At 36.3% G+C, this 25,527-nt stretch overlaps 3 protein-coding genes and 2 long non-coding RNA genes across 8 annotated transcripts; all 5 read left to right on the top strand.

Annotated features, from left to right (window-relative positions):
- The first annotated feature begins 1,247 nt into the window (after window positions 1–1,247).
- LOC146752828 (uncharacterized) lies at window positions 1,248–2,869 on the top strand. The gene is made up of 3 exons (XR_014940411.1): window positions 1,248–1,298; window positions 1,917–2,110; window positions 2,763–2,869. It is a non-coding gene; the product is annotated as an uncharacterized LOC146752828 (long non-coding RNA).
- Window positions 2,870–3,305: 436 nt separating this feature from the next.
- LOC146752827 (uncharacterized) lies at window positions 3,306–6,665 on the top strand. The gene is made up of 3 exons (XR_014940412.1): window positions 3,306–3,397; window positions 3,860–4,006; window positions 5,836–6,665. It is a non-coding gene; the product is annotated as an uncharacterized LOC146752827 (long non-coding RNA).
- A 493-nt stretch (window positions 6,666–7,158) lies between these two features.
- On the top strand, window positions 7,159–12,552 carry LOC146752826 (uncharacterized). 2 transcript variants are annotated; one of them, XM_085531345.1, is made up of 6 exons: window positions 7,159–7,422; window positions 7,918–7,979; window positions 8,178–8,297; window positions 9,517–9,712; window positions 12,161–12,227; window positions 12,465–12,552. In XM_085531345.1, the coding sequence occupies exons 1-5, from the start codon at window positions 7,230–7,232 to the stop codon at window positions 12,181–12,183; spliced, it is 594 nt and encodes a 197-aa protein (XP_085387471.1). In that variant the 5' UTR covers window positions 7,159–7,229; the 3' UTR covers window positions 12,184–12,227; window positions 12,465–12,552. The 2 variants fall into 2 exon arrangements, with proteins under 2 accessions (XP_085387471.1, XP_085387470.1); XM_085531344.1 differs by lacking the exons at window positions 12,161–12,227; window positions 12,465–12,552 and having other exon boundaries at window positions 9,517–9,898.
- On the top strand, window positions 12,234–15,463 carry LOC146752825 (kinesin-like protein KIF20B). The gene is made up of 4 exons (XM_085531289.1): window positions 12,234–12,590; window positions 12,854–12,993; window positions 14,186–14,341; window positions 15,269–15,463. Exons 1-4 carry the CDS (start codon window positions 12,497–12,499, stop codon window positions 15,461–15,463), a joined length of 585 nt encoding a protein of 194 aa, XP_085387415.1. The 5' UTR covers window positions 12,234–12,496.
- A 442-nt stretch (window positions 15,464–15,905) lies between these two features.
- LOC146752824 (kinesin-like protein KIF20B) lies at window positions 15,906–22,192 on the top strand. Of its 3 annotated transcripts, XM_085531339.1 has the most exons (9): window positions 15,906–16,038; window positions 16,768–16,890; window positions 17,288–17,348; window positions 17,584–17,709; window positions 17,973–18,112; window positions 19,309–19,464; window positions 20,393–20,583; window positions 21,024–21,162; window positions 21,891–22,190. In XM_085531339.1, the coding sequence occupies exons 1-9, from the start codon at window positions 15,937–15,939 to the stop codon at window positions 22,044–22,046; spliced, it is 1,194 nt and encodes a 397-aa protein (XP_085387465.1). In that variant the 5' UTR covers window positions 15,906–15,936; the 3' UTR covers window positions 22,047–22,190. The 3 variants fall into 3 exon arrangements, with proteins under 3 accessions (XP_085387465.1, XP_085387466.1, XP_085387467.1); XM_085531340.1 differs by lacking the exon at window positions 17,584–17,709; XM_085531341.1 differs by lacking the exons at window positions 17,288–17,348; window positions 17,584–17,709; window positions 17,973–18,112 and having other exon boundaries at window positions 21,891–22,192.
- The last annotated feature ends 3,335 nt before the right edge of the window (window positions 22,193–25,527 follow it).

Raw genomic sequence — 25,527 nt, 5'->3', positions numbered from 1 at the left:
AAAAAGAATGAAGCATCTTATTAGTGGTGTGCTACACCGCACTGGGGTATTTTAGTTGTGGAGTATGTTAACTTGATCTTACTGATGAGTTGGTTAAGTGTGGACTTCACAGTGTGAAAGGCAGGTGGCAGTAAAATTCCTTCTGAATTATTTCAAGAGCACAGCTGAGTATGAAGTCCGGCTCCAATGATCTTTAAGTATTTCGGGGAAAAACAACACCTGTCTTCTACATGAACCAAAGATGTGTAAAACTGTTTTAGGTTTAGTGAGTATGTGGAAAGAAAATGCAGTGGACAGCTATATGCTGATCTCATCCTACTCCATTAGAGAGTGAAGATGCGATCGTGCGATATAGGTGCCTCCTCTAGTTTCAAGAACCGTGTTCCTAGGTAAAATACTTGACCTTATAAGCTAAGTAGGTACAAGCTTTGCTGACTATACAAAGCCAGATCTGGGTGAGTGTCATGTAGATGAAAACTTCTATGTTAGAAGTTTTACTTCTAAGCATACTGTATCTGGTAGGTGAGATTCCTCCTCTTCAGTAGATGAGAATTTCTTTCTACTTTTGTGCTCTATAAAAAAGCAACACAACCTGAAGCCTGGGAACTGAGTATACATCTATGAACATCATGAGATCTACATGTTGGGAGCTATTCTGTATTTTCTATGACCAAACTACTTAAAAATATTATATTTACAAAATTTAGTCATAACTTCATTTGTGTAACACTTTGATAGCCTGAGTTAAGAAATAATAAGCTGCTTATCTACATTAAGTGATCGAGTATTCTACCTTAACTTCCTTTTCTGAGAGTTGACCTAATAAGCCATAGGATATGGAAGTCCTGAATTAAGAAAATCCCAATAAGAAAAATATTTCAGGAGTCCAAGATTCATGAAGGGTAAAATGCAGATTATAAATGGGCTATTGAAAATCATCTTATTAAATAACTCCTTTTCCTGTTGGGGATTCTCTCCCTATTTGTTCTTTTTCTTTCTGAATCAGGAAGCTGAAGTGCATCAGATCTTATAGTAAAGGAATTGTCAGAAATGAGTAGTAAGGTGAAACCAGTCAAAATGTGTAGCCAGGATTTTTGTGTTGGCACCTTGGAACTATACTGTATTGTTTTGTGGTAGAGCAATACAGCTGCTTTTAAATAAATAAATAAATAAATAAATAAAAGCAACCAGTGGTGTATTGGTGCTGTACATCAATAATAAATCCTAAAGTCTCTGTTTTCTTTCGTAGGTAGACCATCACAACAGCACTAATGACAAATCCCCAGCTGATTCTAAGGGTATGTTTTATATTAAACAGTAGCAATTAGAAAAGCTTCTGTAAGGTCAACGACTGGCTTTTTTGGCTAATGCTGATAATAAAGGGATTATTTAGCTTTTATTTGTAACAGAACGGAATAATGGGCAGGACATCTGGGCAGAAAATGGCTGGAGACTACTGGGACATCTATCATAACCTGGTTTTATGAGGTGAAAGTAAAACAAAGAAAAAGAGTATGATTTGTGATAAGATCCCTAGTGGTTTTCCGACAGGCCTTTAGGGCACTTAAGAACTCACTAAATACTTTTTTTTCCCTAAAAAGTCAGAACGAAGTGTCCTTACTAGTTCAGTTCTCTATATTGTAAAGACTGAAGAGTTCTGAATATTTCTAACCCAACTATAGATGTTAGATTGGGTTTTGGAAGTGAAAAAGCAAGCTTTATAGCAGGCGTGTCTTTGCAAATGTGTAGGGCAAGCGTCTTGACTTCCAGATACTTGGTGTTTGTATGAGAGGTGGGGGTTCTCTGTATTTATGTTCTGGGAAAAGTTTTAAGCTGTAAGCTTAACTATTACTTATTTTTAAATGCAGCTAGTTTTACTGTCTCTACATTGACTTGTAATATTTTCTACTTTGCAGGTGCAGAAAATCTCTCAGAAGGATCAGACCAACTTAGCAGATTATCTATAGATGATTTTGTGAAGTTCTCTGGGTTTCATTTTTTGAGATTTACAATGAATGTTTTTATGATTTACTGGCTCCTTTATCAAATGACAGAAAAAAAAGGACACTTCGCCTTGCTCAAGACATCAAGGGATATTCTTACGTAAAAGGTAACTAGAATACTTTGCAAACTGCCAAGCTTGTCATGGAATAGTGTAACATGTTTCTTCTGAGATAGAAAACTCTTAAATGTGTTCAGTGTAGCTCTAGAAGTGTCTGCTTGAATGCGAAGGCAACAAGCTACATGTACGTATCTGCATCTTCAACAGTATTCTCCTTATTCCTGTACTTTGCCCATAAAGCCTGTGTGAACTCCACTGCCTTCATCATCCTTGAAAATGAGAGCCATACAGTCGTTATAATGCAGACAGAATCCAGATAACCCATCCCCAATAAAAACTACAAGCTAAAACAAAAAACTTCTCAGATTGTCTTCTGCACCAATGAATACAAACTTTGGGCTTCTGTAGTTTAAGAACTTAGCTTTTGTACTTTCAGTACTAAGGCTGCTTGCTTAATTTGGATGGAGCGTACTTTAGTATACTGGTAGGATAAACTGTTGTGCTATACTATACCTTGCCCTTTTCTGTGGGAGGAAGAATCTTAGTCTTATCTGCCATCAGCTTGTCGTATGTTTGAGGCAGAGTTAATGAAGTATTTTATTGTCTTAACTAAATGTTCTTAGTTTGTATACCTTATTTCTTGTTCACTTTCTCTTTTGCTAATGAAGCTTGCAAAAATCACTTTTCCTTCTTTTGAAAGGTTTGCAGTGGGTTCAGATTTCTGATTCTAAAGAAGCTTTCAGACTTTTTAAACTGGAACAGAAACAGCAGAGTTTTGCAAGCACAAAGCTAAATACTTGCTCCAGCTGAAGGTGGGAACTTTCACTAACATTGGGTGTAACATAGTGTGGGGAAGAGGGATGAATGAAAATATTGTTTATGGCTTTTTTTCGGGGAAGAGGCTTTAAAAAGGCTTGATATCTAGTGTTCCATGTGATATTTTGCGACAGTTTGTGATTCTAGTGCTTTAAACTAGAAGGATTAGTCCTTCAAGCAGATAAGTGCATACAAAAGCTAAGTGTTTTATCAAAAACTCTCAACAAAACAACTAAGCCTTCTTCCATGTAAGTAATGGTGGTTCATGAGGGGGAAGAAAAGCAAAATAAACCAAGAAAGAATGTGTCTTTAAAAGGTTTAATGCATCTAGTAGAATTACTGTTAATTGAATCTGGAATAAATCCAGCAGTGTTTTGAACAGATGTTATAGATTTTAGAAAATGTGTGTATTTCTGGCTATTGACCTTGCTTCATTTCTCCTTTTAGCCACAGTATATTTACAATTAAGGTACTAAGAATCGGAGACCTTGAAATGCCACGAATGACACGAGTCAATGAGTAAGTTCAGAGCAGAGTTCCCTTCTTCTTTTAGGATGAAATTGTCAGTTACTTTCAGTATTGATGTATTGATATTGGGCTACGGACACTAGGTTCCCTGATACAGCCTCCTGTATGAGTGGTGGTTCCCCATTTCCTGTCATTGTGCAGTACTAAACCATCAAGTTGTAATGCTGTTCTATATCTTGTGCCCACTGTTCCACACAGTGTTCCTTTATCCTTCTCACTCAACTTCTGAACTAATGTAAATCCTCAGAAGGAAGAATATGGCAGAAAAATGGAAGCTGTGTTGGAAAAGAGTTTGGCAGGAAGTAGTGTGCAACTTCACTAGGAAAGCAACATTAAAAAGCATGAAAGGGTTCAAGAAATTGTTCCTCTAGGAGGAGTGGTTGTGTTGGAAATGATAAATAATCAATGTACATTCAAAGGCAAGAAAACTTAATTTTCCTTATCTGCCTTCAGATTATCACTGTGTGATCTTGCTGGTTCAGAAAGGAATACCAAGACATGCAATGAAGGTGACAGACTGAAAGAGAGTGGAAATATCAATGCATCTCTCCTAACTCTAAGCAAGTGCATTAGTGCACTCAAGATCAGTCAGCAGTCAAAGTAAGTCCTTGTACAAACTGTAAACTAGTTGTAGATTTCAGATATCATGTACAATGTTTAAACTATTGTTTAAAATGCAGAGTACAAAACTATGTTATGAGTGAAAACTATCTGTAGGCTTCTGCAGATATGTGAAGACTTAATGATCTAAGAAAGTGATCTATAAACTTGCCTTCTTTTTGTTGTTGTTTTTTGTTTGTTTGTTTGTTTGTTTTTTCAAATAAAACCATTCCAGTTCTAAATTTCTGAATGTGTTTTCATAGACTTAAGCAAATTAGCGTTGTGGTTTTATTTTTTTTTTTTCTGGCCTTGCCTTCTCAAACAAGTCCTGGGGCAGATTATAAAATTTGTTTTCACTATTTTCACTTTAAATGTGTGAAATGTTAGACCTTTTCCTCCTTTGTTAGTTAGTTGCATTTATCATTTAATTCTGCTGTAACAGTTTTCCTCAGGGATATTGCTGTGCTTTGTCCTAGCCAAGAGACATGGTCAGAATATATATATATATCATTTGGAAAAAAAAAATTATATATAGATATATATAATTACATAAATACATATAGATATATATAATTACATATATACATATAGATATATATAATCACATATATACATATATATATATATTTTTCCAAACCTTGATGCAACTTCATCATTCTTTCTGATCTAGCTAACCAAATTCAGAGAGAAGAAAGCCTGCTTGCTACTTCTGTCTGAGGTTGTGCTCTAAATGAGTGCAGACAGAGCTTTCTGTATTTTAAACAATGTAGTATTTATTTACAGTCACAGCTGGATATAATTGCAGAATTCTCTGCTGATTCTCATTTGAAGGTGTCTTTCTGTCCCAAAGATTAGGTGAGCTCTGTGTTCATGAAATGCCACACTGTGCCTGGTAGCCTATTCAAATTCTGTTATGCTTAAAAGTAGATGAAAATAGGCCTTGCTACTGGATTAGTCTCTTATCTGTCTGTCCTTTCTAGGGAAGAAGGATTCCTTAAAATTAGCTGCTGCTTAAAGTGCTTTGATTTATTCAGAACTGTTTTATTTGTTGGTCCTGATCACTTGAAATTTTAACAATATGGGGGAAATGTAGTGATGACTTTGATAGTAATTTTCTTTAAAATAAGAACTCATTTACCACTCCTGCACTAAAGCTATTTATGGGTCACGTGTGTTGTGACAGGAGCGTAGCTATGTGAAGCTTTTAGCTCTGTTTGCAGAATTCAGTAGCTGTAAAGAGTCCAGCAGGTAACCTCACTAGAGAACAGTTTGTTTAGTCACGCTTTAGGAGTTCTCTCCTAATTTTCTGTACATCACCAGCTGTTTGATTCAGTGGCTTAACCTTGGTTTAGGAAACACCAGAGATGTTGTGATAAGTATATGCTTCTTTATTTCCAAAGTATTTACTATCGTCCTTTCCTAGAGACAATATACTGAGAGAGTGGTTATCTCTGATTTTGTTGGGTACTGTTTTCTTAGAAGTAGATAGGTCAGTTTGCCAGATGTGGTAAGGGAAAGAGAAAGGTGAGAGAGAATTTAAGCTAACGTGAGGCTGTATGACCTATCTTAGGCTGGATGTTGAATGTACTTTTTGTTTTAAATGTTCTCGTGGGTTGTCTAAGAAGATAATGGCTGCATAGTAGCTGGAACAATCATACAACCTGTCTGCAAACTAGCAAAAAGATTAAATTCAAAACAACCCACAACTCAAAATGATTTAAAGACTAGTGCAGTTATTAATGTGTTGTCTTCCACTTGGATAGCTCTCACACTGAAATGAAGCTGTTAACTTCTGCTAATGGGATTTGTTGTGGTTTTTGTCTTCAAAGGGTGCAGCAGCACATACCGTTTGGTGAAAGTAAGTTAACACACTTTCTTCAGGGATTCTTCAGTGGAAAAGGGAAGATACACATGTTAGCAAACATCAGCCAGTGTGCTTCAACCTATGAAGAAACAGTCAATGTGCTAAGATTCTCAGCTATTGCACAAAAAGTGAGTATGTTGTAGTCTATTTTGTTGATCAGTACTTATGATTTGCATTTAAAGAAAAAATTCTGTTCTTCTAAGAATATGAATCTATTTGTGTAGTATCTGTAGTGAATCTGGGTGTTTGTCTCCATACAGCAGTCAGGTTTTTTAATTTAGTGTTTTAGTTGAGCTTAATTTTCCTACAGAGTTTTCTAAAAATCTCTACTGGGGTCTTTGTGTTTCTTTGGGGTGTGAGGGCAGAAGCATCTTCTGAGAATCTCATTCCTAAAAAGTATTCAACCTAACAAGAAGCAACTTGTTACATCTGGAGGAGATTTTATGCTATTTACTTAATTTTTCTCTCTTCTCAAAATATGATCCCATGTAGGAAAGCAAATCCAGCTACCCCATATGTTGCTGCTGTTGTAATTTTGAATATTGTCCAGTTCAAGTGTTGACAAAAGAAGTGGAGCAGTAAAGAGTTTGAAAAGCTGTGTTATGGCCATCAGATGCTTCAGTGGGAAAGTGGGGGTTAAGCGGAATGGGTAGGAGTGAGTGCTATGATATAACACTGAAGAAGTTAAGCTGTCAGATCAGTGCTACAGTCTTGATGGAAAACTTTGAAGTGCTGGGAGTTTGTGTTTGAAGCACAATTGATGGATGTGTGCCCTTGGATCGTGGCCTTATCTGAAAGAGGTTAAGTGTGAAAGTAGAGGGAGCAGCCTATGAGGGTGATGTGGCGCTGCAAGACAAAGAACTGAAAAGATGATGATCAGTTGCATTGAATGCAACTGGAAACTCAAAACATAAAAAAAGCAGAAATCTATGGCTGCATGAAGTGGCAGTTCTTGTACATTGTTTGCCTAGTGAAACTCTTGAGGTTAAAAGCAGGATTGGAGTCTGCAATAACTCCTTTGTACTTTCTTGAAAACTGGTTTAAGTAGTGACCAAACATCAAATACTATAAAATATATTAGCTGTTACTAGAATGCCACTTATCTTCCCCCCATATGAATCACTGTCATGTTGTATGTGAATTTGTGAGGTGGGTTTTGAAGCTGAAATTAAAAACTTCTTGTATGGCTGTCTTCATAGTGGCTATCCAGACTATCTGTAGAAATAACAGCTATTATGTAGTCAGCTATTCTCCAGTTTTAACTGATTATAAATTACGTTTCAGGGTGGAGAACATAGCATAGTGCCTGACACCTGTGTTGATCCTGAGGGCATTCTTGATTCTGTGCATTATGATGTCATGGATATTAAAGAGCAAGCTGAGGCAGCACATAGTTCCATTGTATCCCTGGAGGACCCTAAGGAAGATATTGGCTGGTTTGAAAAGCAGCTGGAGAAAACTAACTTTGAACTGATGGAGACCAAAGAAGAGCTACCAGAGAAAAACACCAAACTACTTAAAACTGAAGAAGAGCTGATGCAGAAGAACAAAGGTGAGTTATGCGATGTGAAAGGTAGAAGACAGAAATAGTTCATTAATCTAAAAGAGAAATAACCAGTTTGAGTAGGAATTAGAGGAGATGTTCTACCTTTGGAACCATAGCCTGTAGATAAGTGATAGTTTGTTCCTTGTGTATATTCAGGTTCAGCAATTCCACGGTTTTTGGTTATTTCTTTTCTTTTTTTCCCCCTCTCCTTTAAACTGCAACTAGCAGCTTTACACTTTCGTAAGTATGGGGTTAAATGTCTATATCTTGATTTTTACTTTTATATTGTAATCTCTACTCTTCTTTATGTCTTGTTGATGCAATGTTTTCGTTCCAAGAAATATAGAAAACTTTTGAATCACTCCCAATAAGTGAAGACCACATGCAAATTAATTAATCTGTTCAAAAGCTACCTAAACGTTAGAATATCTGGAAAAATTGATTACTTAATAAACTATCTATTGGCTACTTATGTAATACAACCTTTTCTGTGTGTTACAGACTTTGAAATGCAGGTGATTAAATTGGATGAGTCTGTTGAGCAACTTAAAGAAGCAAATGAGGTAACTTTATCAAGAAGATGTTGTGTAAAATTGTTTTAATACCAACTTGTGGTAGCTTAAAATGCTATTCCAGTAGGCTCCATTAATAGATTTCTTACCGAGCTTAGCTTAATTTGCCTTTAATGCATTGTGTAATTCAGCTACTTAACACTACATTAGAAACTGATGACTGAATTTTTTTTATTTTTTATTTCCAAGAAAATGAATGCACAAAATGAAAGGATTCGAGAGCTAATGGACATCGTGGTGCAGAAAGATGACATTATTACAGAGCTACAAGACTTAAAATCTCATTTAGAAGAAAAAGTAAAAGATTATGTGAGTTTTACACATCTCCGTATCCTTATACAAAAAAAGGAAAACACTAATTCTATGCTTGTAATCAACACATTTTTGGAAAACTGATTTTCTGTATGTAGCTGGTACTCGCTTGAAATTGTAAACAATTCAAATTTATCTGAAGGTAGTTGTTGTTAACACAAACAACAAAAATATCAGTGTGTTCCACTAACTCCTGCCTCACACTCCTACATCAGAGGAAGAGCAACAGTAAAAGTATGTTGAGTAGAGTTGGAAGTACGAGTATGAATGGTCAGGATATCTCCACGTTTTATGCAGTCCATAAAACTTTATCCTGACTAATGTACTGCGAGCTACTGAATATGTGATAACTAGCTTGATTAAGTATGCGTGCATACCACTTCTGGTGGTTTTTGTTCATTTTTTGATGTTTGGTAGCCTGAAGTAGCTCTGAAAACATTTATAGTTAATTCTGTCACTCAGATCTCTAACCTTGTAAGCTTAGCAACTTGACCCTTCTTAGTCTTTGACTGTCTGCATCACTGCAACTTTGTATTTCCATGGTATTAAAGCTGACTGTGATGAGTAGTCATGTCCTCACCTATTACTTCTTCCAAGAACAAGGCTCCAACTCTATCTGTGAGATTGTGTGGCCTGAACACTTCTGAAGCTTTTCTTTTCATAAGCTACTAAAGATGAATAATCAGTCCTTGGCAGTGCCAGCATGGCTTAACAATCGTCATCTTGTAAGTAAGGAAGCTTCACTTGTGGTCAAGGACACAATCTAAAATATGCGTGACAGAGCTGACTAAGCTTTAAGGTTGGATTATATCTGTCACGATGAAAGTGACTTTAGCAGCTTAGCAGAAGTGTGATGTGATGAACTTGTATGAGAGCTGACCATTTGCTCTTTGACCATGTTTGTAATTTTGTTGACTTCTTGGAAACAGGAAATTCTTTGATAAACCGGTAAACTCTTGATTGTGTGCAAGTCTTTTACTTTGTAACCTGCTAGGCTCTTGCTTTCCCTTGTATACTCTACCGAGTATTGCACTTGTCATTATCTGAAGGTGTACTTGTTCTGTCTGCTATTGAGATTTGTAACTGATGTCTATAGAGTCACTGGGTAAATATTTTAGCTGTATGGCTTTGTGTAAATATTTGCCTACAGAAGATTACTGAGACTTAAGTGCTCCTTTTGTTAAGCTTCAATGTAACTGATCTTATATCAATACAGGAAAAGACTGCCTACCATTTAACTACCATTAAAGCAGAACTGGCAGAAGAGAACACTAATAAAGGAACTGAAAGCAGCCAATTTTCAGTGCTTTCAGTTAAAGCACTGAAACAAGAGAAAACTGAGTTGGAAGTGGGAAGAAAGCGCAGTACTGATGAAGATAAGCCTACTGTGGAAGAGCCACCTCCAAAGAAAGGTACAGTTTCTTCCATCCTTGAACAGGGTGTCTTCCAAAACAATAAATTGCTTCCTATTCCGGATAGGAAGCAAAAGGCTGTGAAGCGCGTACCTTAAGGTATAAGGAGAAAAGCCACTGTGTTAAACTGTAAATAGAAGTAACTGTTATGTAAATATCCCTTTTTCAGAAGGTCCTATGCTGTTCATTTTTGAATGCTTAAGAATAAAAGTTTTTTGCACTATTTTTTTCCTTTTTGCTGCTTTTTCCTCATCTGTTGATGCACTTGCAGATTTGGTAATAGTTTTAAAGCAGTTTCTTTAGGATTGTTTCAACTGCTGTTGCTGATCTTCTGAGTAGCATCAGCTGCTCAAGTGCTTTTTTTTTTTTGTTTGTTTTGTTTTTCCTGAAGCAACTATCAAAATTGTTGACGACCTGCTAATTGCTCGCTCATGGGCAATATTTGAGCAAAATGGTTTGGATAAGCTCTGATGCATTTAACTTCACTTCTGGGCACAGCTGAGCATCAGTGTTCCTAGAATTACGGAAGGCATATACAATGTAGAATGGAAAATCTAAAACTTAGCTGTAGTCCCTTCCTTTCTTGTATTCCTCTTGCAAAATATGTGCAAGGGAGAAAGTCAAGGCCTTCTTTGGATGAGATGCTGTTCTTGGATGATTTGTCCCTGCTGCCTTTATTTGGCATAAATATTGAATCCTAATGTGACCACTGAATGGCATCACATATAAGCATCTTACCAGAGACTGAGGGAGGGATGTGGACTCCTCCATACTCCAAATAGTAGTGGGTTTGTTCTAATCATATGACCAAAGCTCTCATTTAAAAATTAATGACAGCAATGCTCCACATAGGAATTAAAATGGGTAGCTGATAGTCACAATGTCAGCATGAAGTTTTCTGTTAAGATGTACTGAGTATTCAATCATGTTAAAATTTTCTTCTATTTGTGAGTATTAATAGCGTCCAATTTCAAAAACCGCTTAATATATATTCTTTAGCTATGTTAAATATACACAGTAGAACAATGAGCACAGGTATGTTGTGCTGGTTCTTTTGTAGAATTAGTTATATAAGTAGCACGAGCAAAAGTGTTTTAGGAGATGCTAGGTTATCTCAGCTTCAAGTTCAGGGTATTTACACCATTCTCTGAGCTTTTAGGTCTTGTTTCCCATGCTCTGTAATGCTTTTTCCCTACTTCCTGTGTAAGGAGCTTCTAGACTGAACATTACACATCTTCTCCCTAGTCTTATTTATCTTGCTTTAGTGCTTGCTTGTTGTTTTCAGCATAAAGTGTTTAGATTACTTATAAATCATATTCCCCTCACTAGTGTTGCTGGGAGCAGCAATCAAAACCAAAACCTGGTTTGGGGTGGAATATGCCACTGCTGTTTCTTCAGTATGACTTTTAAATCAGTTGAGGGCTGTATATAAAACTCCTTAGATGAGTTAAGAGGCTGTTTCCATGCAGTACATGTGAATCTGTATGTAATGCAGGCTGCACGTGGGCACTATAAAATTCTGCATTGTAGTAATAAAAGGACTGTACAAGAATCACCATGGAATATATTGTTGTGGTGACCCAATCCCTAGTAAGTCTTGACTTAAATTTATTTTTTTAATACTTAAAGTATGCATATTATGAATGGACATAACTGGATTCTAAAGCAATGATGAAATACAGCAGAAGTTGCTTTTGATAGAAAGAAAATGCATGTGATTTTAGCTAAGTGCTCACCAGTTAAAGAAAAAAACAGCCCCAAGCTAATGGAATATTTATGGAAACTTGAATCTGCAAATTTGTACAACTTTGTGAGTGAACTTTATATGCAAAAGAGTAAGTGTGGACAGAAGTAGGAATCCTCATATTTTGTTTAGAGATCAACTGAATAAGAGAGACAGATATCAACACTTAAGTGATCAACTTGTCCAGGGTTTTATCTTTCTTTTGAAAGTAAGAGAACTGTGAGTTGGAATGAAATTGCTTAGAGAACTGTTTATCTACCATTTAGATGTAGTTGGAGTGATTCCTGGCTGCCTTATAGGGATTGCTGAAGCACGGAAGATAGAAAGAATATAGCTGTGAATTATCTATCTCGTTCCCATGTTTCTTAAATCTAATAAGATTTTCTACTGGTGTGGAGTGGAAGTGCCAATGAGTAGTGCCATTGAGTAGTGCCATGGTAAAAGTGTTCTTCCAGTCTGAAAACCTTTTGCTGTTAATTCTGTATAGAAATCTGAGGCACCTGATTACGTGTTCAGAGGACTTGAATTCCTTCACTAGTATCAAATACTATGTGATGTGAGGGCATGGCTTGCATATTACGACAGTGTTTCACTTAGAAGTTGCTACTTGGTGTTGTGAACTGCTATGTAATAATGATTTTAATCAATCTGAGCTACATTCCTTTTCCCTTTTTTGTTTGTTTGTTTGTTTGTTTGTTTTACAGTAGTTGTAAATGGTGGAAACTGAGAGGATGGAAGATATCTCCAAAGACTATGATCAACTTTGTGACGGTCAGCCATTATTTGTGTGTGTGTGTGTGTGGAATATCCGTGTAAATGTTGTCACATTGCTAATGACTTTGAGTCTTCTGTGTTTCGATTTTAAAACATATCTGCATGTATTTGTATGTAAATATTTCAATGGAGATGCTCTATTTCTTTTAAAAGAGCTTTTGGTCATGGGAGAATCTTGATTTGAGAATAATGGGAGCTAGTAGGGAGTTCATCTGTAAATTTTCAAACCTTCAGATCTGTGTGCAAGGGATAGAATAATTGAAGTTATGCGGATGACATTAGAAGAACAAGAGGAAATGCAACTTAAACAAGATGAAATGCGTGAAGCTCTGTTAGAGATGAACGAAAAATTAGCTTCAGGTAATCTTTCCAGGGAAAGGGAGCAGGGATGCAAAAGGGGTTTAGACGTACTGTGATAGCCACTTCCATTTTCATGTGACTGTTACTTAGGCATTAACGTTCCATAGTAAACAACAAATCTCTTGTAGTTAAAGGCTTCTGTTATTTCTTTATGTCTGTAGCAGATAAAACCGAAGCGGCTTTAGTAAAAAGTCATTGGTGTGGTATTTCAAATATATATTTGAAATGATATGCTATCTAACCTCATTTTGTGTATTGAGTAGAACTGATTGCATGGAAACAGAAATACAGTGAGCTGGAATACCAGAGCAATAGTGACTGGCAGCAAAAGAACAACGAAAGTGATGAGGCAAATTTGAATGAAAACAGTACAGAATTAATAAAGCTGCTAAAAGAGCTGGAGGTAACTTAACTTCAAAGTTGTAACTTGATAAACTGTTATATTGATTACAGAAACTTCCTGTAAAAGCTGCAGTGCAACATGCAATAGGGACCAGGTACAGCTTTTTTGTGGTACGTTAAGAATGGCATCACTGATGCCCCCATAGTATAGGAAGTGTAGCCTTCCCTACATTATGCTGCCATGAGCAGTGCTTCTTTTGCTGGCCTCTGAACAGTTAGTTGTCTTATCCCATCTGATGTTATTCTTTGTTGTTGTTGTTTGTTTGTTTTTTTAAAATAAAAGTAGTGGGCTGGCAGTGGGAGTTTTCTAAGTGAGTATACAATAGGTTACATCCACTCTGTTAGTGGAATGGTTCTGAACTTCTTTCCTCCTTCACCTTGAGTAAGCTTATTCATGATATTTTTTTTAATGCACAGAGCCAATTCACTTTTTCAAGAAGAGGGGAAAGTTGAACATTCATTGCTTCATTCTATACTACGTCAATGTGCTATAAGCAGAGTATACTTATACAATTGTTGTTTGCAAGAAAGGAATACTAACTCAAAGCAAATTGTAACTTACGGTGTATTTGTCAAAACTGTTTTCTGTTAGTTGCTTGGGCAACTAATATAAGCTATCAAAATCATCATCTAACTTTATCACCAGGAAGCCTTTTTTGTTGGGCTGCGGGTCTACTAATTTTCCTTGGTTAAAAGACTTTTATTTTTTCCAAGCAGTTTCTCAGGTGCTCTGTCCTATATATGAGAATGTCTGCCAGTAGGTTTGATAGGAAAGGAGACTACTCCTACAGTGTAAACTGTGTTGCTTTTCTTTGTCTTTCAACCCTGAAGGAGCTGCAAGTTTTTCTACAACTGCTGCAAGGCAGCGTAAAGTGTTAGAAGTTTTTAAGTTAAAAGAGTTTTTCTTATACTGACTTTTGGTGAAAGTTCTGTAAAGCTTGTGTGAACATTTATAAAGAAAAAGAGATGTTTTATGGGGGCTCTCCAGTCTGAATAAGAAATACTGGAAATGATTATTTTTTAATGGAAAAGAACTAATGATTATCCAATACCTGCCTTTGGGAATATTCTGTAGTAAAAACTGCTAATGTTTCTGTTATCTTGCAGAAACAAGTCTATTTAATGATGACCTGGCTTTTAAGACTTTTATTCCTTAATGACTCACTATTTCATTTTTGGTTTCTTTGAAACAGGAAAGTGAGACTAAGTATCAAACTGATAGAAAAAAGTGGCTGGAGGAGAAAGAAGAGCTCCTAAATCAGATAAAAGAAGCAGAGAATCTTCGCAAAAAAGAAATGAAACAATTTACTGAGGACCGACAACATTATGGAAAGCAACAAGCAGAAACTGTAAGTGATGAGGTCCTGGCAGAGTTGTCTGGTGCCTGTAGTTTGGAGACAACTACATACCAAGTATTAACAGTAAGGGTGCATAAGAGCAGCTTGTCCAAGTCCCCTTGCTTTCTTACGTGGCAAAGCCCATATGAGAACTGCTTGATTTGGAAAAGGAAGGAATGGGGGGGCCACAAAAAGAAAGATCTTTCATAAGTGCATAATGAAATGTCACGTATGTGGGACATCAATAAGAAAATTACAGTTGAAAAATAGATCACTATTTAATGAGGCTAAGAAAGTAGTTTGTACAATAGCTTTTGTTTGTTCTCTTTTCTGCAAAGCAGAAGTCCATTAAGCCTTTATAAGGAAGAAAAGGCAATTGAGTTTCTAAAGAAACCCCACAAACTTCTCTCCAGATACTGAATAAAAATACTTGGTCAAACGGCCACAGTTTTGCTCATTTATCACTTTCCAAATAGTGACTGATAACAAAGTCACTTGAGTTACTTGAGCTGTTTGCTGGGCTCTTGTCATGTAACGTCTTAAACATGTGAATCTGTACATTCTGCAAAGCTTTTTTTACATCTGGAAGTAGTTAGTCCTGATTTCTGGACCTGCAAGCAGCATAGAAGGATGTGAGGAGCTTAGTATTATTATCACTTTGTGACTTTATTTTCCTAAAGCTCATTAGTAATCATTAAATGAGCAAATTGAAGTTCTTAAATAATACTAATATTTTTTCACAAGGAGAGTAATGTAGGTTGTCTAATAGAAGCATGGTTTTGCTTCTGTAGGTCTGTAGTGCAACTAGTTCTAGAGCTCCTGTGGATCTTGAAGAGATCATACATTTACTAAGACTGTAAAACGGTGCTAACTACCGAAGTGTTAGAACAGTTCAGTGTGTAGTAGGTGATGTTCACTGTTAATCTGTTCTTCATTTAGGAAAGACTTGTTGCCCAGCTGGAGGAAAAGGACCATAATCTTCAAAAGTGGCGTGAGGAGAGAGATCAGTTAGTAGAAGCTTTGGAAGAACAGCTCAAAAGTTTGGCTTTAAATGAAAGCTTGGAGCAGATGAAACATTCTCTTCGGGAAAAGGAAAAGAGTGAAATGGAGAAAGTGCAACGTATAGAATCTTAAGTAACCACTGAGTTAACTTAGAGCCCTTTGAGAATGAAATAGAGTTAAAAATAGTTAATGGGAACATCCCTTCTACTTAATGCATCTGCATGCTTATCAATGGCCAAACTACTACTTTAGGATGCTTTGGTATGCTACTTGAGTTCCAAGGGAAAACAGGAGTGTGCAAGGAAATAAAGAATAATATGGGGATTTCTGGTGGTTTTGTTGTATATCCCTCAGAATAGCATCTGAATAATTTATTGCTTCAGCATCTGATTATGAGAAGCAAGCTGAAATTCAAAAGTAATTGTTTAAATCTTGTCACTGGTCTAGATAGATTTAAGAGTCTATTTACAAATTGAAACCAACAGGCAGGGCATGGATGAAGCTGTAATTGCTGTTTCCATGAGATGTGTAACAGTAATGTTCTTTGTGTCTTTATTTTTAACATAAGGCTAGAAAATATTCTTTCTGAGAGTTCTGCCCTTGTAATGAATTTGAAAAAAGATTTGCAGAGGAAAGAAGAAGAGTATGCAGATCTAAAAGACAAACATTCTGATGCCGAGAAACAAATTCAGCAAGTACAAAGCGAGGTTTGTAGTCAACTGAGATATTTTTTTCTGTAAGATTATGCTTGGCTTTCTGCTGCTAAAACTTCTCAAACTTTAACTATGAAGCTGGAAATTTCACACTAGTGTGGCTAGCAGCAAATCTTAGGTAAAGTTGCCATTGAAGCTCTAGAGGGGACCAGAAGTTAAAACATGGTTTCGCATAGATAATGAACAGAGGAAAGTAAAGTTGGTTGGTAGTCTGGAATAAGGTTTGTGAAGAGAATAGCTAATCTGCCTCTGGAGGGGACTTGTTATTATCTCTACGTTACTGGTGACTTGCCATTGGTATCCGTGGTAACTCCAAAGCCTAAAACCTAAGTCTTGTGAAAAAACGCTGATAACTGGGAAGAAGAATGCTATTTACTTGAAGAGAAATAGACTAATTTCCAGAGGCTCTTTAATATAAGCATGTATATTTTTTTTCTTCAATTTCAGCTTCAGTGATGCTAATAGTTAAAATTTAATTATTAAACAAGAAGACATTTTAAAACCCATTTTGCAGGATCTTAGTCTGAAAGTTTATTGGGTGTGCTTGGGGTGGAAAATTGAAGCTTAAAAATGAATTCATGTCTTCCTTGGTAACCTTGCACTTGCTGTCGTTTTCCTACTCTGCACTTGTTTGTGAATTCCTCTTTATTTAACAAAGAAGTATTTGGCCAGGTTGGATTACAGAAGTCTTTTAATGAACCGTGAGCTGTGCTTACATTACAGGTGTCCACGATGCGTTCTGTGGAGGAATCCCTCAGGAACAGGATGGATGAACTTGAAAGGATTAATAACCAGTTTAAGGATGAGCTGGATTATAAAGACTATACTATCCAACAACTTAAACAGGTATTTTTCTTGCTCTTAATTTTTATTAAATGAATGATGCAGGTTTTCCAAGCAACAGGAAAAAGGTCAAAAAAAAAAAAAAAAATTGGAGCAAAATGAAAGTGGCCAACTGAAATTAGCGGTAGACCATGAAAGATATTCAAATAATTAGTCACTACAGAGCACTGGCAGATTGCTTTAAATACAATAATCTGCAAGGTAAATACATATGTAATACATGCATGTAACCTGATCTTGTTGAGTGACATCACGATATGTTAATTGAATTGTCTTACCATAAACTTTTTATCAGCTTGAGTCCTTACTTATGCTATATGAAAAACTTATTAATTCTAGGCTGTCTTAAAGATTCTGTTTGTTTCTACTGTGTATGCTTTTCTTTCAACATGAAATATAGGAGCTGGTGGAAACTGAGAGGATGGAAGATATCTCCAAAGACTATGACCAACTATGTGACGGTCAGCCATTATTTGTGTGTGTGTGTGTGGAATATCCGTGTAAATGTTGTCACATTGCTAATGACTTTGAGTCTTCTGTGTTTCGATTTTAAAACATATCTGCATGTATTTGTATGTAAATATTTCAATGGAGATGCTCTATTTCTTTTAAAAGAGCTTTTGGTCATGGGAGAATCTTGATTTGAGAATAATGGGAGCTAGTAGGGAGTTCATCTGTAAATTTTCAAACCTTCAGATCTGTGTGCAAGGGATAGAATAATTGAAGTTATGCGAATGACATTAGAAGAACAAGAGGAAGTGCAGCTTGAACAAGATGAAATGCGTGAAGCTCTGTTAGAGATGAACGAAAAATTAGCTTCAGGTAATCTTTCCAGGGAAAGGGAGCAGGGATGCAAAAGGGGTTTAGATGTACTGTGATAGCCACTTCCATTTTCATGTGACTGTTACTTAGGCATTAACGTTCCATAGTAAACAACAAATCTCTTGTAGTTAAAGGCTTCTGTTATTTCTTTATGTCTGTAGCAGATAAAACCGAAGCGGCTTTAGTAAAAAGTCATTGGTGTGGTGTTTCAAATATATATTTGAAATGATATGCTATCTAACCTCATTTTGTGTATTGAGTAGAACTGATTGCATGGAAACAGAAATACAGTGAACTGGAATACCAGAGCAATAGTGACTGGCAGCAAAAGAACAACGAAAGTGATGAGGCAAATTTGAATGAAAACAGTACAGAATTAATAAAGCTGCTAAAAGAGCTGGAGGTAACTTAACTTCAAAGTTGTAACTTGATAAAGTAAACTGTTATATTGATTACAGAAACTTCCTGTAAAAGCTGCAGTGCAACATGCAATAGGGACCAGGTGCAGCTTTTTTGTGGTACGTTAAGAATGGCATCACTGATGCCCCCATAGTATAGGAAGTGTAGCCTTCCCTACATTATGCTGCCATGAGCAGTGCTTCTTTTGCTGGCCTCTGAACAGTTAGTTGTCTTATCCCATCTGATGTTATTTTTTGTTGTTGTTGTTTGTTTGTTTTTTTAAATAAAAGTAGTGGGCTGGCAGTGGGAGCTTTCTAAGTGAGTATACAATAGGTTCCATCCACTCTGTTAGTGGAATGGTTCTGAACTTCTTTCCTCCTTCACCTTGAGTAAGCTTATTCATGATATTTTTTTTAATGCGCAGAGCCAATTCACTTTTTCAAGAAGAGGGGAAAGTTGAACATTCATTGCTTCATTCTATACTACGTCAATGTGCTATAAGCAGAGTATACTTATACAATTGCTGTTTGCAAGAAAGGAATACTAACTCAAAGCAAATTGTAACTTACGGTGTGTTTGTCAAAACTGTTTTCTGTTAGTTGCTTGGGCAAATAATATAAGCTATCAAAATCATCATCTAACTTTATCACCAGGAAGCCTTTTTTGTTGGGCTGCGGGTCTACTAATTTTCCTTGGTTAAAAGACTTTTATTTTTTCCAAGCAGTTTCTCAGGTGCTCTGTCCTATATATGAGAATGTCTGCCAGTAGGTTTGATAGGAAAGGAGACTACTTCTACAGTGTAAACTGTGTTGCTTTTCTTTGTCTTTCAACCCTGAAGGAGCTGCAAGTTTTTCTACAACTGCTGCAAGGCAGCGTAAAGTGTTAGAAGTTTTTAAGTTAAAAGAGTTTTTCTTATACTGACTTTTGGTGTAAGTTCTGTAAAGCTTGTGTGAACATTTATAAAGAAAAAGAGATGTTTTATGGAGGCTCTCCAGTCTGAATAAGAAATACTGGAAATGATTATTTTTTAATGGAAAAGAACTAATGATTATCCAATACCTGCCTTTGGGAATATTCTGTAGTAAAAACTGCTAATGTTTCTGTTATCTTGCAGAAACAAGTCTATTTAATGATGACCTGGCTTTTAAGACTTTTATTCCTTAATGACTCACTATTTCATTTTTGGTTTCTTTGAAATAGGAAAGTGAGACTAAGTATCAAACTGATAGAAAAAAGTGGCTGGAGGAGAAAGAAGAGCTCCTAAATCAGATAAAAGAAGCTGAGAATCTTCGTAACAAAGAAATGAAACAATTTGCTGAGGACCGACAACATTATGGAAAGCAACAAGCAGAAATCGTAAGTGATGAGGTCCTGGCAGAGTTGTCTGGTGCCTGTAGTTTGGAGACAACTGCATACCAAGTATTAACAGTAAGGGTGCATAAGAGCAGCTTGTCCAAGTCCCCTTGCTTTCTTATGCGCCAAAGCCCATATGAGAACTGCTTGATTTGGAAAAGGAAGGAATGGGGGGGCCACAAAAAGAAAGATCTTTCATAAGTGCATAATGAAATGTCATGTATGTGGGACATCAATAAGAAAATTACAGTTGAAAAATAGATCACTATTTAATGAGGCTAAGAAAGTATTTTGTACAATAGCTTTTGTTTGTTCTCTTTTCTGCAAAGCAGAAGGCCTTTAAGCCTTTATAAGGAAGAAAAGGCAATTGAGTTTCTAAAGAAACCCCACAAACTTCTCTCCAGATACTGAATAAAAATACTTGGTCAAACGGCCACAGTTTTGCTCATTTATCACTTTCCAAATAGTGACTGATAACAAAGTCACTTGAGTTACTTGAGCTGTTTGCTGGGCTCTTGTCATGTAACGTCTTAAACATGTGAATCTGTACATTCTGCAAAGCTTTTTTTACATCTGGAAGTAGTTAGTCCCGACTTTCTGGACCTGCAAGCAGCATAGAAAGATGTGAGGAGCTTAGTATTATTATCACTTTGTGACTTTATTTTCCTAAAGCTCAATAGTAATCATTAAATGAGCAAATTGAAGTTCTTAAATAATACTAATATTTTTTCACAAGGAGAGTAATGTAGGTTGTCTAATAGAAGCATGGTTTTGCTTCTGTAGGTTTGTAGTGCAACTAGTTCTAGAGCTCCTGTGGATCTTGAAGAGATCATACATTTACTAAGACTGTAAAACGGTGCTAACTACCGAAGTGTTAGAACAGTTCAGTGTGTAGTAGGTGATGTTCACTGTTAATCTGTTCTTCATTTAGGAAAGACTTGTTGCCCAGCTGGAGGAAAAGGACCGTAATCTTCAAAAGTGGCGTGAGGAGAGAGATCAGTTAGTAGAAGCTTTGGAAGAACAGCTCAAAAGTTTGGCTTTAAATGAAAGCTTGGAGCAGATGAAACACTCTCTTCGGGAAAAGGAAAAGAGTGAAATGGAGAAAGTGCAACGTATAGAATCGTAAGTAACCACTGAGTTAACTTAGAGCCCTTTGAGAATGAACTAGAGTTAAAAATAGTTAATGGGAACATCCCTTCGACTTAATGCATTTGCATGCTTATCAATGGCCAAACTACTACTTTAGGATGCTTTGGTATGCTACTTGAGTTCCAAGGGAAAACAGGAGTGTGCAAGGAAATAAAGAATAATATGGGGATTTCTGGTGGTTTTGTTGTACATCCCTCAGAATAGCATCTGAATAATTTATTGCTTCAGCATCTGATTATGAGAAGCAAGCTGAAATTCAAAAGTAATTGTTTAAATCTTGTCACTGGTCTAGATAGATTTAAGAGTCTATTTACAAATAGAAACCAACAGGCAGGGCATGGATGAAGCTGTAATTGCTGTTTCCATGAGATGTGTAACAGTAATGTTCTTTGTGTCTTTATTTTTAACATAAGGCTAGAAAATATTCTTTCTGAGAGTTCTGCCCTTGTACTGAATTTGAAAAAAGATTTGCAGAGGAAAGAAGAAGAGTATGCAGATCTAAAAGACAAACATTCTGATGCCGAGAAACAAATTCAGCAAGTACAAAGCGAGGTTTGTAGTCAACTGAGCTATTTTTTTCTGTAAGATTATGCTTGGCTTTCTGCTGTTAAAACTTCTCAAACTTTAACTATGAAGCTGGAAATTTCACACTAGTGTGGCTAGCAGCAAATCTTAGGTAAAGTTGCCATTGAAGCTCTAGAGGGGACCAGAAGTTAAAACATGGTTTCGCATAGATAATGAACAGAGGAAAGTAAAGTTGGTTGGTAGTCTGGAATAAGGTTTGTGAAGAGAATAGCTAATCTGCCTCTGGAGGGGACTTGTTATTATCTCTACGTTACTGGTGACTTGCCATTGGTATCCGTGGTAACTCCAAAGCCTAAAACCTAAGTCTTGTGAAAAAACGCTGATAACTGGGAAGAAGAATGCTATTTACTTGAAGAGAAATAGACTAATTTCCAGAGGCTCTTTAATATAAGCATGTATATTTTTTTTTTCAATTTCAGCTTCAGTGATGTTAATAGTTAAAATTTAATTATTAAACAAGTAGATATTTTAAAACCCATTTTGCAGGATCTTAGTCTGAAAGTTTATTGGGTGTGCTTGGGGTGGAAAATTGAAGCTTAAAAATGAATTCATGTCTTCCTTGGTAACCTTGCATTTGCTGTCGTTTTCCTACTCAGCACTTGTTTGTGAATTCCTCTTTATTTAACAAAGAAGTATTTGGCCAGGTTGGATTACAGAAGTCTTTTAATGAACCGTGAGCTGTGCTTACATTACAGGTGTCCACGATGCGTTCTGTGGAGGAATCCCTCAGGAACAGGATGGATGAACTTGAAAGGATTAATAACCAGTTTAAGGATGAGCTGGATTATAAAGACTTCTATATCCAACAAATTAAGCAGGTATTTTACTTGCTCTTAATTTTTATTAAATGAATGACGCAGGTTTTCCAAGCAACAGGAAAAAGGTCAAAAAAAAAAAAAAAATTGGAGCAAAATGAAAGTGGCCAACTGAAATTAGTGGTAGACCATGAAAGATATTCAAATAATTAGTCACTACAGAGCACTGGCAGATTGCTTTAAATACAATAATCTGCATAGTAAATACATATGTAATACATGCATGTAACCTGATCTTGTTGAGTGACATCACAATATGTTAATTGAAATGTCTTACCATAAACTCTTTTTATCAGCTTGAGTCCTTATTTATGCTATATGAAAAACTTATTAATTCTAGGCTGTCTTAAAGATTCTGCTTGTTTCTACCATGTATGCTTTTCTTTCATCATGAAATATAGGAGCTGGAGGAAAAGGACCATAATCTTCAAAAGTGACGTGAGGAGAGAGATCAGTTAGTTGAAGCTTTGGAAAAACAGCTCAAAACTTTGGCTTCTAATGCCAAACAAAAAGAGACAGAAATAGCAGAACTGAGACAATCGGCCTTAAAGGATTCAAGCAAGGTCAGCTCTCCTTTCCTCCTACCTGATTAGCTACCCATAAATTCTGTAAGACTCCTGTACCTGCTCTTTGTATTCTGGGTGTGCTTCTGTTCTTGAACACTGTTGTATTGACATCATGTGCAACTAACCAAAAAAAGCACCAGCTTTTATTTTTGTTCTTCAGAAACAGAATTTCTGTTAATTACTAAAATTTCAATTTTTTCAGTAGTTCAGATAAGCAGATGTCAGTTTGATGCTTATAATCCTACAATCAGTCTGGACATCTGTAGCTTTTTCCGATAATTCACAGCATTTCCGGATCCCAAGCTAGGCTCAATACTCAGACAGTAGTTCTGTCTCAGGTTTCTTACTTTCTTTGCTTTCTCTGAGGTAGTATCTACAATGGCATGAAAAGACAGAAGGGGACGTGGAGAGAGATTAAGGGAAGCATCAAAAAGCAGAGGGGGGATGATCTCTGGAAGTTGCATTTCTTATTTCAACATCCAGCTTTTAATCAGGATAGCCAATCTAAGCCGTAGCATAGAATTTCAGAAGCTAAGCAGAAGACTAAATGAGTTGTGCTCTTTTGAGAATGTTTGGATTCACTTTCTCTGAGAAGAAAGATGTTCTCATAGCAAAACTTCCCCTACAACTGCCGACTTTCTCACAGTACCGAGGATTTGGGAACAAATAAAAGCTCGGGTTATTATATCTTAAGAGAGATGAAGGCTGAAGCACATAAGTAAAATAGAAGAATCAAAATATATTGTATTACAACTTCCCAGGCAATTCTGTGACTACTGCACTTGTAACAGTGACCGTACAAATCCGTGAAATGTTACTGTTCTTGAATAGTTAAGTGTTCTAGCCTGCAATTCTAAAACTGATGCTACTAAGTAATTGCAATGCTGCTTGTGTGTGTTAATTCCTTTTGCCAATCCCACAACTCAGCAGTTTTTACTGTTTATTAGGATAATGCAACTGTGATAGAAGAGTTAAGAAAAGAACTGGCTGACAAAGATGACTTTATAAAGGAATTAAAACAACGCATTAACCACGGTAGCCCTCAGTGTTTGCCAGAAATACCTTTACTTGAAGAAAGACAAAGTAGAAGGAATGGCTCTGTAAATGAAAAGGTATGATTATATTTATAGAAAGTCAGTACTTAACATCTTGTTAACCCCTTTTTGTTCTTCTGTTTTCCTAGGAGATACTGGAGCTGGAATCATTTTTCTTAGCATTTTGTCCTTTAACTACATATTCAGTGATGAGTACTTGCTGGTTCTTTTTGTCTTATTGAACTTTTTTTGTGATCATAGATTGGAAATAATTTTAAATGTAACAAGTTCTAGGAAAGAAGGGTAAAACTCTGCTGTAACTGAAATAGACTCCTTCTGTTACAAGTGTTCTTACAGCAGGAAAATCGAATGCTTACATATCCTTTTCCAGATGCTTTATAGCTTTTTAATCTCATGGCTACCTTAACACTTGCACTTAAAATTCTTCTGTGCTATCAGGAGCATTTGGAAACTGTCCTCGACTCTTCTGGAGTGTCCGCAGAAAATGGCAAAACTAGTCGGTTCCCAAAACCGGAGCTGGAAATCCCACTGACACCTCTGCAACCTGATAAGATGGAGATAAAGCAGCACGGCAGCATGATACCTTTAGGAGTGAAAATGCCTAAGGCAAAAAAGAAAAGAAGTGATGACATGGATGAGGTATGACCTAGACCCAACAGAAAACAAAATATCTGATGCCTTTTTACCATTCTCATTTAAGCATTAAAAAAATGCTATTTCTACCTCAGTAAAGTAGTTGAAGAATTTAATCAATGAACTGCTTTAATGAACAAAACTAATAGCCAAGCTCAGTGATAATGGTTTAAGAGAAGGGAATTTCTCTTAACTTCATTGTGTATTTTCTTTGAAACCTGTAGACATAAATCAGCTTTTTAGACATCATGAGATGTCTAATACTGATATCTTAATGTCCTGTTTTTATAATTGAATGCTTATTTATTATTTGATTTACAGTGGAATAGTTACCACTAGCAGATACTTCCCTACTATTAGCAAAAGTGTTTAAAGTGTTCACTTTTGTGACATCAGTCGTTCTTTCCAAAAGAATCATGGCTGAAACTTGTCTTATTTTCCCAGGATTTTGTGAAAAGTGAGAACACGAAAAATACAAAATCTGTCATGGCTTTTAATTCACCCTCTGCAAGTGACGAGAAAATGGTTGGTTTTTGTTCTAGTTTTGAAGCTAGCTTGGGACTTCCTGTAATTGTGTGGTCTCACGAAAGAAGCAGTGTCTTATCCTTATGTGTATACATGAATGGGAATCTTACATGCTTATGAGCTCTTCCTATTAAATTCCATAAGCTAACCAAAGGGCAAGTCAGTCTGTCCCCAGAGCGTGTAATGGCTGTACTGTGTAATGATTTGGAGGGAAGGATATTGCACACTGAATAGTTGGGAAGAGAAGCTTTAGTGTATTATCGTGTGCTTTTGTAAGTGAAGCCCTTGTATTAAACTAAGGTTCATATCATTAATATGCATGGCAGTTATTAAAAGCAGATGTTCACATGTGATAGCAATATCCTTGGCATGGTCAGAGTATGAGTAGTAGATTTTTCCCATCTGTTGTCTTCTGTTTTGTATGTTTGTTTATTTTATGTAATTAGAACAGCTTATGTAAGAAACAACTCCACAGCTTGGGAGCTACTTTTAAAGAAACTACTGCCTTATTAAGAAACTTTAAGAAACGTATGCCTTGAAATAGCTGAGATTTTGACAACTCCCTAAAGGGTATAAAATTGTCTACATTACTTGCCGTTGTGGTATCATCAGCATAATGAACAGAGGTGTCAGTAGTAAAGCTCAAAATGTCAACTTAAAATAACGTTGAACTAAAATGAAGTTTAAACAATGCTCTTGTTTCACATGTTCACATCTCTGTTGAACAGAAATCCGGAA

The sequence above is a fragment of the Coturnix japonica genome, unplaced genomic scaffold (assembly GCF_054131305.1).
Source record: "Coturnix japonica strain WE unplaced genomic scaffold, WE-NBRP24 Scf041, whole genome shotgun sequence".
In the NCBI taxonomy this organism is placed as follows: Eukaryota; Metazoa; Chordata; class Aves; order Galliformes; family Phasianidae; genus Coturnix; species Coturnix japonica.
The sequence above is the reverse complement of the archived record's forward strand: the minus strand, read 5'-3'. Positions and strand labels throughout refer to the sequence as shown.

Bases quoted from the DNA above. Each gene is read 5' to 3' on its own strand.
- LOC146752826 (XM_085531344.1), top strand. From the start codon at position 7,230: ATGGATATTAAAGAGCAAGCTGAGGCAGCACATAGTTCCATTGTATCC. The intron at 7,980-8,177 runs GTAACTTTATCA...TTTATTTCCAAG, and splicing joins AACTTAAAGAAGCAAATGAG to AAAATGAATGCACAAAATGA. The intron at 8,298-9,516 runs GTGAGTTTTACA...ATATCAATACAG, and splicing joins AAGAAAAAGTAAAAGATTAT to GAAAAGACTGCCTACCATTT.
- LOC146752824 (XM_085531339.1), top strand. From the start codon at position 15,937: ATGAATTTGAAAAAAGATTTGCAGAGGAAAGAAGAAGAGTATGCAGAT. The intron at 16,891-17,287 runs GTATTTTTCTTG...CATGAAATATAG, and splicing joins CTATCCAACAACTTAAACAG to GAGCTGGTGGAAACTGAGAG. The intron at 21,163-21,890 runs GTTTGTAGTCAA...CTTACATTACAG, and splicing joins TTCAGCAAGTACAAAGCGAG to GTGTCCACGATGCGTTCTGT.
- LOC146752825 (XM_085531289.1), top strand. From the start codon at position 12,497: ATGCGGATGACATTAGAAGAACAAGAGGAAATGCAACTTAAACAAGAT. The intron at 12,591-12,853 runs GTAATCTTTCCA...TGTATTGAGTAG, and splicing joins GAACGAAAAATTAGCTTCAG to AACTGATTGCATGGAAACAG. The intron at 14,342-15,268 runs GTAAGTGATGAG...TTCTTCATTTAG, and splicing joins GAAAGCAACAAGCAGAAACT to GAAAGACTTGTTGCCCAGCT.